Source organism: Neofelis nebulosa, chromosome 16 (genome assembly GCF_028018385.1).
Source record: "Neofelis nebulosa isolate mNeoNeb1 chromosome 16, mNeoNeb1.pri, whole genome shotgun sequence".
NCBI lineage: Eukaryota > Metazoa > Chordata > Mammalia > Carnivora > Felidae > Neofelis > Neofelis nebulosa.
This window is the reverse complement of record NC_080797.1, coordinates 48,017,983-48,031,310: the sequence shown is the minus strand read 5'-3', so window position 1 is coordinate 48,031,310 and position 13,328 is coordinate 48,017,983. Positions and strand designations below refer to the sequence as shown.

General features: G+C 36.9%; 1 protein-coding gene across 3 annotated transcripts in view; it reads left to right on the top strand.

The window, feature by feature from the left end:
• Positions 1-13,328, top strand: part of SKA2 (spindle and kinetochore associated complex subunit 2) — a 51,715-nt gene that overhangs the window by 13,949 nt on the left and 24,438 nt on the right. For 2 of the 3 annotated variants that reach the window (XM_058703264.1, XM_058703263.1), the window contains exon 2: positions 10,794-10,880. The exons of the other annotated variant lie outside the window; for it this stretch is intronic. In XM_058703264.1, the coding sequence (XP_058559247.1) occupies positions 10,794-10,880 (87 nt within the window). The remainder of the gene's footprint in view (positions 1-10,793; positions 10,881-13,328) is intronic. 3 annotated transcript variants of the gene reach the window in all.

Genomic DNA, 13,328 nt, shown 5'->3' with positions numbered 1-13,328 from the left:
CTTCATAAGGTCCCAGTAATTCACTTTTGCTTTTAATTCCCTTCCCTTTGGGGATGTGCCGAGTAAGAGATTGCTACGGCTGAGGTCAGAGAGGTCTTTTCCTGCTTTCTCCTCTAAGGTTTTGATGGTTTCCTGTCTCACATTCAGGTCCTTTATCCATTTTGAGTTTATTTTTGTGAATGGTGTGAGAAAGTGGTCTAGTTTCAACCTGTGTACCACATTTTCTTTATCCATTCATCCATCAATGGACATTTGGGTTCTTTCCATACTTTGGCTATTATTGATAGAGCTGCTATAAACATTGGGGTGTATGTGTCCCTTTGAAACAGCATACCTGTATCCCTTGGATATATACCTAGTAGTGCAATTGCTGGGTTGTAGGGTAGTTCTATTTTTAATTTTTCGAAGAACCTCCATACTGTTTTCCAGAGTGGCTGTACCAGTTTGCATTCCCACCAGCAGTGCAAAAGAAATCCTCTTTCTCTGCATCCTCGCCAGCATCTGTTGTTGCCTGAGTGGTTAATGTTAGCCATTCTGACAGGTGTGAGGTGGTACCTCAGTGTGGTTTTGATTTGTATTCCCCTGACAATGAGTGATGTGGAGCATTTTTTTCATGTGTCAGTTGGCCATCTGGATGTCTTCTTTGGAGAAGTGTCTATTCATGTCTTTTGCCCATTTCTTCACTGGATTATTTGCTTTTTGGGTGTTGAGTTTGATAAGTTCTTTTTAGATTTTGGATACTAACCCTTTATCTGATATGTCGTTTGTAAATATCCTCTCCCATTCCATTGGTTGCCTTTTAGTTTTGCTGGTTGTTTCCTTTGCTGTGCAGAAGCTTTTTATTTTGATGAGGTCCCAAGAGTTCATTTTTGTTTTAGTTGTCCCTTGCCTCTGGAGACCTGTTGAGTAAGAAGTTGCTGAGGCCAGGTCAAAGACATTTTTGCCTGCTTTCTCCTCTAGGATTTTAATGGCTTCCTGTCTTAGGTTTAAGTCTTTCATCCATTTTGAGTTTATTTTTGTGTATGGTGTAAGAAAGTGGTCCAGGTTTATTTTTCTGCATGTTATTGTCCAGTTTTCCCAGCACCACTTGCTGAAGAGACTGTCTTTATTCTATTGGATATTCTTTCCTGCTTTGTCAAAGATGAGTTGGCCATATGTTTGTGGGTCCATTTCTGGGTTCTCTATTCTGTTCCATTGATCTGAGTGCCTTTTCTTGTGCCAGTACCATACTGTCTTGATGATTACAGCTTTGTAATACAGCTTGAAGTCCTCAACCCAGTGATTTTTTTTTTAACGTTTATTTATTATTGAGAGACAGAGAGACAGAGCATGAACATGGGAGGGGCAGAGAGAGGGGGAGACAGTCTGAAGCAGGCTCCAGGCTCTGAGCAAGCTGTCAGCACAGAGCCTGACGCAGGGCTCGAACTCACAAACTGAGATCATGACCTGAGCTGAAGTCGGATGCTCAACCAACTGTGCCACCCAGGTACCTCACCCCAATGATCTTTAAGTAAAGAGTGACTTAGTACAGAATGCCCTTAAACGCAAAAAAAAAAATTTGCTTTTGGGGCACCTGGGTGGCTAGTTGATTGTGTCCAAGTCTTTTTTTTTTTTTTAATTTTTTTTTTTTCAACGTTTTTTTTTTTTTTTATTTTTTTTATTTTTGGACAGAGAGAGACAGAGCATGAACGGGGGAGGGGCAGAGAGAGAGGGAGACACAGAATCGGAAACAGGCTCCAGGCTCCGAGCCATCAGCCCAGAGCCTGACGCGGGGCTCGAACTCACGGACCGCGAGATCGTGACCTGGCTGAAGTCGGACGCTTAACCGACTGCGCCACCCAGGCGCCCCAATTGTGTCCAAGTCTTGATTTAGGCTCAGGTCATGATCACAGGGTCATAGGATTGAGCCCTGCATTAGGCTCCCCACTCAGCATGGAGCCTGCTTAAAGATTCTCTCTCTCTCTCTCTCTCTCTCTGCCCCTCTCCCCTGCTCATGTGCATGCTCCCTCTCTAAAAAAAAAAAACTGCTTTAAATAATTTTTATGCATGTAATATATGTTCATTGTAATTTATTAGAAGACAGATATGCGAAATGAAAAACACCCTTCAATTCTATGACTGTTAAGACATAGGTAAAATAGGTATTTTTTTGTAGGTATATCTTTTGGACTATTGTTTTTCTTTTTTTTTTTTTCAACGTTTTTTATTTATTTTTGGGACAGAGAGAGACAGAGCATGAACGGGGGAGGGGCAGAGAGAGAGGGAGACACAGAATCGGAAACAGGCTCCAAGCTCCGAGCCATCAGCCCAGAGCCTGACGCGGGGCTCGAACTCACGGACCGCGAGATCGTGACCTGGCTGAAGTCGGACGCTTAACCGACTGCGCCACCCAGGCGCCCCTAGACTATTGTTTTTCTAAACCAAGTTTGTTAAATATATTTTGAAAATCTGGCCCTGTAGTCCATTATGTGTCCATAGGACAATTAACACAAATAATCTAGGATTCTGAAAGCTTTAAAAAAGTTAAATAGACTACCTTCAACTGATAAAACCAATCTTTTATAGGCAAGGGCTTGCGTATGTGTACTACCCTAATAATTGTAGGGTAGTACAATAACAGTAATAACAATAATAATAATAATGGTAATAATTATAAGCCTACATATTAGAACCTGATGAACTTGGAGCTTCTGCTCACTTTCTTCTGCTTTGATGTTACTATTTGCTGGAAATAACATGTCTGCAACTTGGTGCTTGTGCATATTAGTGCTTATCAGTTTTAGACATGCATTGGCATGTGTTTGTTCTATTTGGAAGAGACTGGATAATCAAGTCTCCAGCAGAAATATACAAAAAACAATTGTGATTTTGTATACATTAGAGGTGGCCCTCAACTTGTTGAGAACTTGAAATATTTCTTCTTAAAATAGGCTTTAGATGGTGGTTGGGTTCCCACGCTGTTTGTTCTTTCAAAGTAATGAATGTTCTTTCATCTTCTTTTTGTCATTGAACATTTGGTTGTATATTAAAAACTGAGGGATATAAAAAGGAAGACAGGGCTTTTTCCATCAAGACAATTGAAATCAAGTGGTGATGCTACTGAGCAAATGATTATAATATAATAAATGAAATGGTAAGCTGGAGCCATGAATAAAAGAAAATGAGGGTAGATAAAGGTGTTTCAAAATCTGCATTGGAGAGAGGGGTGCATTCATTAAGTATTACATTCTTTGGGAAAAAAAAAACAACCCAAAACAAAAAATATTGGATTCTTTGGTTGATAATATAACCTAGATCTGGAAGTATTACAATGCCCAGTTCTCCCATTAAATAATGTTTCTAAGTTAAATGTATTTCTTTTTAAAAAATTTTTAATGTTTATTTTTGAGAGAGAGACAGAGAAAGTGAGGGGGAGGGGGGCAGAGAGAGAGAGAGGGAGACAGAATCTGAAGCAGGCTCCAGGCTCTGTGCTGACAGCTCAGAGCTTGAACTCATGAACCATGAGCTCCTGACCCGAGCTGAAGTCAGATGCTCAACCGACTGCACTACCCAGGTGCCCCTGTAAAATGTATTTTTAAGCCTAGCTACTGAGTCTAGAATGTACCTCTACCAACTCCTCTCATCTCAGACAAGACTGCCGTATTTCTTCCTTTTCCTGTGATTTGATGCTGTTGAGACAAACTCATAAGCCGATGTGTTTGCTTTTTTACAGCACTGGTCCTTTTAAAAGGGAGCTCTATTGCAGCAGTAAGAATCTATAGGTTGTTTGTAAAAGGAAGTTTTTTTAACTTGGTCTGCAGTTCTTTCCTCCTTGCAGTTGAGTGGTATGTAATACAGTGTGCCATTTACTTTAAAGCCTTAAGCCAATTATAATAAAACTAGTATAACAATATTATATGTTTATGAAATTTGTAGCATATTGTAAAATTCAAAGTTATTTCCTAAACTATTCCTTTTTCCATTTTTTTAAGTATCTTCCTTACAGTCCCAGTCTGTTTCCAAGGATATTCAAATGGCAGAATGTAATTTGGCTGTCTTTGGGGCTTTAATATTGATCTCAATGGACTTTTCCCAGCTAAATTGCATATTTTATTTATCACTCTCAGGATGGGTATAAAAATTTCCATTTATTTTTGTTTCTGATTTAGAAGAAAACTGGATTCTGAAAATATGAATGTCTTGTGTGTTTTTTCTTTAAAGCACTAGTTTTTTATTTTAAATATTATAATGTTCCTAAGAATAACGTCACTTAAAGGTAAATAAAGAGTAACCTCACATTGCTTCTCAGCCTTTTGGCTAAGGTGGAGTGTAAAGAGTAACCTCACTGTTTACAAGGCTTTAAGAGGCTAATTTAAGACTGACAAGGGCTAGTGAATGATGTTTAGCAGTATCAATTTGCTCCATTAATCAGACACTAATGAATTTTGGAGACTATATTAATTGGTCAGGAAATTTCCTACCATGTGACTAAAAAGTTTTCCTTTTATGACCAGATCCTAGAACCCTATCGATATTGTCTCTGCTGTGTAAATAGCTCTGAGTAGTGCAATATTGCTTATAGGGTTTTGGTGTTTGGGAAGAACAATGGGCAGGTTGCAGAAACTATGTAGCTGAAACTGAAGCAACATTCACCTTTGTTTAGGAAGAAAACAAATAGTAGAAGCTAATTCTTAATATAAACCTTAAATCTGAAACTCAAATGTCGATTTTTAATGTCTTAGGAGGAAATTTATCTTCTAAATTTTAACATTTTGATAAATTAAAAGGGTTTATTTGTAGAATTATGAAATAATAGAATGATAGTGTTGAAGGGGACCTTAGATTTCCAACTCTCTCATTTAATAGAAGAGACCCAGAGAGATGGAAGACTTACTTAGGGCCACATAGCTTGTTAGGGATAACAGGGTTAGAACTTTTACCATGTATCTCAATCCTTTTCTTTTTCCTGGACCATATGACTAGATTGTGTTCAGAGGGAATTTTTATAAATTTATTTTATTTATTTATTATTTTTTTTAAGTTTATTTATTTTGAGAGAGCAAGTGAGCACGAGCAGGGCAGGGTCGCAGAGAGGGAGAGAGAGAATCCCAAGCAGGCTCTGTGCTGTCAGGGTGGGGCCCACGAACTGCGAGATCATGACCTGAACCAAAATCAAGAGTACCGACACTTAATTAACTGAGCCACCCAGGTGCCCCCAGAGGGAGTTTTTTAATAGGCTAACCAGGAATAGATTTGAAACTGAAAAAAAACCCAAACTTTAAACTTTAACTTTAGGTAAAGTCTTTACATTTGTCCCCAACTATGTGACTTTTATTGGCTTTAATGTTATGTATATCACATATAGACTTTGGTTCAACTGCTTAAAAAACATACTAATGAAAATACAACTAGAGGCAAATCACTTAGATTTTTTTATTTTTAAATGTTTATTTTTGAGAGAGAGAGAGCACACATATGTGTGCACCTGAGCAGGGGAGGGGCAGAGAGATTGGGGGATAGAGGATCTGAAGCAGGCTCTGTGCTGACAGCTGAGATCCCCGTCCTGGGGCTCGGACTCACAAACAGAACTGTGAGATCATCACCTGAGCCAAAGTTGGGTGATAACCCACTGAGCCACCCAGGCGCCCCTAGACTATTTCATTTATAAAATGAAGAGTTCAAATCAGTGAATCTTGAACAATTGCATTGGTATCCTTTTCTTTTTTGTTCCCTGCTTATTCCCTAGCCCACTGATTCACTAATGAGTAAATACTTGCCCTGTGTATTATCACAAAATATTCTGTTCAATTCTTCATAGAGGATTACATTCTACTTTCAAGCTGTTTTCCCATTCTACTTTCAAGCTTTTTCTTTTAAAAAGTTTTTAATTGTGATAAAATATATATAACAAAATTTACCATTTTATCAATTTTAAGTTTACAGTTCAGTGGTATTAAGTACATTCTTATTGTTGCATAACCATTACCACCATGCATTTCCAGAACGTCTTCATTTTTCCTAACTGAAACTCTGTACCCATTGAATGATAACTCCCCATTCCCTCCTCCCCTTGTCTTTGAAAGTCTGTTTACAATTCTGTGTAACTTCTGAAATATTTTTCAAATAGAAATGTGGGTACATTACTCAAGGTGGGGGTGGGAATTTTAAAAAATCTTTTTAAAGCAGAAGTAAGTATACATAGCAGCTAGGGGGAGGAAGAGGTGGGAAATCCTGATTTTTAGCATTTGCCAGTTTCCCTGGTGTAAATATTTACACCTTGACCGATTTCAAACTACCAGCATGATGTCATTGAAAGTGGATTTGGGAGGATATGCACAGTAGTAGCACATGATACAGTATTTTCACTATGTACATATGATAGATCTCAAGAGCATATATAATAGTAATATATAGTAAAATAACTAGGAAGTTATGGTTTTTTAGTATGTATTTATTTTTAATAATTTATTTAGTGGTACATTTATAGAATTTAAGTTTTAGTTATACCTGTGTTTAACAATTGTGGTTTGCAAACAGTTTTGAAAATTTAGCTGAGTTTATCATATTGATTGGAAGCACCCTCTTTGGTATCTTATTAAAATGTAAGTTACTTAAAAGCAGGAACCACTTATTGTTGATACAGTTTGATGATTTTATTTTATATTTTTTAAAAGTTTATTTATTTATTTTGAGAGAGGGAAAGTGCAGTAGAGAGAGAATCCCTAGCAGCCTCAATGCTGTCAGCACAGAGCCCGACTTGGGACTCCATCTCACAAATGGAGAGATCATGATTTGAGCTGAAATCAAGAGTTGCACACTTAACCGACTGAGCCACGCAGGTGTCCCATTTTGATGATTTTAATAAATAGTGGACCTCAAGGTATTACAGGAAGCCATAGCTAAAACTGCTGTCTTGAAAAGAAAACATTGTTAAATGGTCTTTGAGATTATGCTGGTTAAACTTTAAGCAGAACTAAAATATCAAATTAAAAGCCACCACATCTGTTTAAGAATTTCCATTTCATAAACAAGTTAAAAGTCTCCTTGGGGCGCCTGGGTGGCGCAGTCGGTTAAGCGTCCGACTTCAGCCAGGTCACGATCTCGCGGTCCGTGAGTTCGAGCCCCGCGTCAGGCTCCGGGCTGATGGCTCGGAGCCTGGAGCCTGTTTCCGATTCTGTGTCTCCCTCTCTCTCTGCCTCTCCCCCGTTCATGCTCTGTCTCTCTCTGTCCCAAAAATAAATAAAAAATGTTGAAAAAAAAAAAAAAAAAAAAAAAAAAAAAGTCTCCTAGAGTAAATATTTTTTTTTTTTTTTTTTTTAGTTCCAATGTAGTTAACATATAGTTTTATATTACTTTCAGGTGTAAAATAAAGTGATTCAATAGTTCCATATGTTACTCAGTGCTCATAAAGATAAGGGTACTCTTAATCCCCTTCACATATTTCACCTATCCCCCCCACATCCCCTCTGTTTGCTCTCTGTGGTTAAGTGTTTTTTGGTTTCTCTCTGTCTTCCTTTTTCCTTTGTTCATTTTGTTGTTTCTTAAATAATACATATGAGTGAAATCATATGGTATTTGTCTTTCTCTGACTGGCTTATTTCACTAGATACTCTCTAGCTCTATCTATATTGTTGGAAATGGCTAGATTTCATTATTTTTAATTGCCCAATAGTATTCCATTATGTATGTGTGTGTATGTGTATATATATCACATATTCTTTATCCATTCATTTATCAATGGACACTTGGGCTGATTCCATAGTTTGGCTATTGTAAATAATGCTACAATAAACATCGGGGTGAATATATCTCCTTGAATTAATGTTTTTGTATTCTTTGGGTAAATATTCAGTAGTGCAATTACTGGATTGTAAGGTAGTTCTAGTTTTAACTTTTTGAGGAACCTCTATACTATTTTCCACAGTGGCTGCACCAGTTTGCATTCGCACCAAGACTGCATAAGCGTTCCTTTTTCTCTACGTCCTTACCAAACTTGCTGTTTCTTGAGTTTTTTATTTTAGCTATTCTGACAGGTGTGAACTGATCTCTCACTGTGGTTTTGATTTGCATTTCCATGATGATGAGTGATGTTGAACATCTTTTCATGTGTCTGTTGGCCATCTATATATCTTTGGAGAAATATCTGTTCATGTCTTCTGCCCATTTTTTGATTGGATTATTTGTTTTTTGGGGTGTTGAGGTGTGGCAGTTCTTTACATATTTTGGATATTAACCCTTTATCAGATATGTCTTTTGCAATATCTTCTCCCATTCAGTAGGTTGAAAGATTCTGCCTTGAGGTGACCCTGGAGCCACAAATCCCATAATTCTTAGAATTCTGTGATAACTTAAAAGTTTTAGAAACTTTTATTTAAAATTATGCTTTAAGGGTATCTGGCTGGCTCAGTTGGTGAAACATGTGACTCTTGGTCTCAGGGTTGTGAGTTTGAGCCCCACATTGGGTGTAGAGATTACTTAAAAATAAAATCTTTTAAAAAATAAAATTATGCTTTAGACTGTTATATAATGCCTTTAACTATATATAAAGCCATGGGAGTGTAGTCTTTTTCAGTCATTAAACAAATCAGGTCTTGAATGCTTTGAGTCTTTTTGTTAATTGGATTTGCCCTCTCCCTTGTCCCTTTCCCTTTCCCCTTCCCCATATTTTCCATCCACATGTTATATAGGTTAGTAAGTTTTTTTTTTTTTTTTAATGTAAAGGAAAAGTTAATCCCCAAGCATATTTCAATATGGGAAATTATGCCAACAGGAATTTTCTTTATATACATACACATATGCATATGTAGTAATTAGTAATCTGCTTAATGAAATCTAATCATTGTACAATTTAATCATGACATCTAATCTGGCAAGTGTATAAGCAAATAAAAAAACCTTCATTTTTGGAAAACACTTAAAAAATTTTTTTTCAACGTTTATTTATTTTTGAGAGACAGAGACAGAGTGTGAGTGGGGGAGGGTCAGAGAGAAGGAGACACAGAATCTGAAGCAGGATTCAGACTCTGAGCTGTCAGCACAGAGCCCGATGTGGGGCTTGAACTCATGAACCATGAGATCATGACCTGAGCCGAAGTCTGACACTTAACTGGTGGACACTTAACCACCCAGGTGCCCCTGAAAAACATTTTAAGTATAGGTTTTAATTAACAACTTCTATATTTGTTTTTCTGATTCATAGCAACTCCCTGCTGTTAGAGATGGAAATCAGATACAGATTCTTAGAAAAAAATTAAAAACAAAAACTGACTTTCTCTTTTTCTTCTATTTCTATTCCAAAAGGTTTCGGTTATAAAGATAGAATTTTGGTAATTACAAAGTATTCCATTCAAATTTAGGCCAATAATGAGAGAAATTATTAGTGATAGAAGCTTTAGTGTATTTCTGATACTCTGTTCAATTTGACAGTTCTGACCTTAGAAGCATTTTAACTTCTGAGACCCATTTTATTTTACTCCACATTCCAAAGTAGAACTCTCAGTTTACCTTTTTTTTAATAACAAAAATATCTGTACATCATTTCTAATTAGACCTGATGACTACTTTTAACAGTTTTTGTTGGCTTTTGTTCTTTCCACTAAGGCTTCAAAATATGAAGAACCAATCTTTAGTCTGGGGCCTAACCCCTTGGTAAGGTCTGAACCTTCTCCCCAAAGCAGTCTTCTTGGTTGTGGCCTAGGAATGGGAGACTATTCCTGAAAAAAACATGTTTTGTCTTTCAGAGTAAACTCAAAGGATCCTGGTTGTTTCCCTGATAAATTCAAGACAGCACATGCTTTAAGATTATGTAAAAGAAGCACAATTTCCAAAAATTAAGAATACTTTATATTTATACCACATTTAGAGACAGACCACTTTTAACACTCTGATCTATATGCTTCCCAACTTTTCTATATGTACGCACACATGTATTTTACAGCCTGTGCTAGTTTTCCCCTTTTTTCTCTCCCTTAGAGATTTACTGCAGATCAAGGACCCATGCTGGGACTCAGGTTCAGTAAACTGGGGTTATTCAGACTACTACTCCTGTACTATATGTAGTCTTTTCTTGTATAATTTATGTCTCTTTAAGGTGTCTAATTTTGGTCTGTGTGGCAAACACTCATAGTTCATTGTTTAATGGGGTTGCAGATGATGGTAACATTGCAGGTATCCCTGAAAATAAATTTATTGTGTGTTTTAACTTGAACATTTCCTTCCAGAGTTAGAAAAACAGTACCTAACTGATGAGAGTGTCACTGATCTTGGGAATTTTGGAAACTGTTGTTAGTTCTTGTGTTAATATGTGACAGTGGTTACTTAGTGTCTTAATTTTAGCTCTAAATCTAAGAGAGATGCATAGAGAAACAACTTTCAAAATGTTAACTAGTTTTTTAATTTTTTATTGTTTTTTTTTTTTTTTAAACGTTTATTTATTTTTGAGACAGAGAGAGACAAAGCATGAACGGGGGAGGGTCAGAGAGAGGGAGACACAGAATCTGAAACAGGCTTCAGGCTCTGAGCTGTCAGCACAGAGCCGGACGCGGGGCTGGAACTCACGGACCGCGAGATCATGACCTGAGTCGAAGTCGGCCGCTTAACCGACTGAGCCACCCAGGCGCCCCTAGTTTTTAAATTTTTAATAGAAGCATGGGTATTATAAATGATGGAGGTTTTATATACTTATTTCCATATTTCTAAAATTAGTATATTTCATATTGAAATGCTAAAAAAATGTAAATATAAAAGAATAGTTAACAGTTATGTTTATTAGTATGTCTTTTGGTTCACAAAAAATGATTTATGCTGATCTCTAGTTCCAGAAAGCTGACTCTGATCTGGATTACATTCAATACAGGCTGGAATATGAAATCAAGACTAATCATCCTGATACAGCAGGCAAGGTAATCTGCAAAAGAAATATATTTTTAACAGATTATTTTATTAAAAGATTTTCTGATAGTATTTCTAATAGCAGTATATTAATTTATTTAATATTTAAATTATTAAGTAATACATTTATAGAACCTTAAAATATTTTTGTGTTGGAAACTTGATCACAGCATACCAGAGATTATACCCATAGTCAAGGAAATTTGTGGCTCTTATTTATTTATTTATTTATTTATTTATTTATTTATTTATTTACTTATTTATTTATTTATTTTGAGAGAGAGAGAGAGAGAGAGAGAGAGAATCCCATGAGGGCAGAGAGAGTGAAAGAGAGAGAGAGAGGGAGAGAGAGAAACCCAAAGCAGGGCTCAAGCTTACCTGGTGCAGGACTCGAGCTCACCTGATATGGGGCTCAAACTCAAGAACTGTGAGACCATGACCTGAGCCAAAGTTGGATGCTTAACTGACTGAGCCACGCAGGTGCCCTGGCTACTTTTTTTTAACTCTTAACCAAGAATTATTGAATCCAAAGGTACCAACTACTGTGGAAGCCTCTGAAATTCTGAGAGTATAGTTATCTCTAGAGTAGTGGTTAAATAAGAAAGGAGAAACCATGGCAGTCACGATACTCTCTGAGGAAGATGATGATGTACTATAAATTTGTTAAATGAACTGTGATTTTTGCATAAAATTATGTACTTAGTTATTCTGTTTAGATTGATTAGAAATATTAACTCTGTTTATAGACCATAAAATTATAACTATGTGTCCACATGCCGATGGAGATATAAACAATTATTTTAAAGTAGTTTTTTTTTTTAAGTTTATATTAGAGAGAGAGAGAGAGAGAGCACAAGTGGGGAATGGGCATAGAGAGGGAGAGAGAGAGAATCCCAAGCAGGCTTCGTACTACCAGTCAGAGCCCCATGCAGGGCTGGAACCCATGAACCCCGAGATCATGACCTGAGCTGAAGTCGGACGCTTAACCCACTGAGCCACCCAGGCACTCTAAGGAGATAGTTTTTAAGCATTGTCTGTTAACATTAATTGACCACTTATAATGTTTCTCTCTGACAGCACTTGCCAACAGACAAGAAATATCATATAATTTTGAAAAAAAATTTTATACAATTAGGAATTATTTTGAATTGGGTGGAAGTGCAAATTAAAATAACACTTCTTTTTATTCCCCTCCCTCCCCCCCCTCCATAAAAACCCATTGTTTTATTAAAGTTAGTTGACACAGAATGTTACATTAGTTACAGGTGTACAACATAGTGAGTGGACAACTCTATACGTTATGCTATCTATGCTCAACACAACTGTAGCTACTACCATCTCTTACCATACAACACTATAACAGTATCATCGATTTATATTCCCTATGCTGTACATTTCATCCTGTGACTTATTCATTCCATAACTAGAAGCTTCTACCACCCACTCCCTTCATCCGTTTTGTCCATCCCATCATCCTTCTCCCCTCTGGCAACTGCCAGTTTGTTCTCTGTATTTATGATTGTTTCTGCTTTGTTTGTTTGTTCATTTGTTTTGTTTTTTGGTTTCTACATATAAGCAAAATCATATGGTATTTGTCTTTCTCTGTCTGACTTATTTTCACTTAGCATAATACCTTTTTGTCCCAACATGTTGTTCCAAATGACAAGCTCTCATTCGTTGTTTTTAATTTTTTTTAACGTTTATTTATTTTTGAGACAGAGAGAGACAGCATGAACAGGGGAGGGGCAGAGAGAGAGGGAGAAACAGAATCTGAAACAGGCTCCAGGCTCTGAGGGGTCAACACAGAGCCCGATGTGGGGCTCGAACTCACGGACCATGAGATCATGACCTGAGCCGAAGTCAGACGCTTAACCGACCGAGCCACCCAGGCGCCCCTCTCATTCGTTTTTATGATTGGGTAATATTCCATCATACATATATACCACATTTTCTTTATATTCATCTAACACATAGGTTGCTTCTATATCTTTGCTATTGTAAAGTAATGCTGTAATAAACATAGGTGTGCATGTATCTTTTCCAATTAGCCTTTTTGTTTTCTTTAGTGTGTGTGTGTCTGTGTCTGTGTGTGTATTCTCTTTGGGTAAATACTAAATAGTAGTGGAATTAACTGGATCATATGGTATTTTCATTTTCAATTTTCTGAGGAACCTCCATACTATTTTCCACAGTGGCTGCACCAATTTGCATTCCCACTGACAGTGCATAAAAGTTCCGTTTTCTCTACATTCTCATCAACACTTATTATTTCTTGTCTTTTTTGGTACTAGCCATTTGATAGGTATAAGGTGTTATTTTGTTGCAGTTTTGATTTGCATTTCTCTGATGATTAGTGATATAGAGCATCTTTTCATGTTATCTGTTGGCCATCTGTATGTCTTCTTTGGAAAACTATCTATTTAGGTCCTCTGCCATTTTTTTGTTTTTGTTTTTGTTTT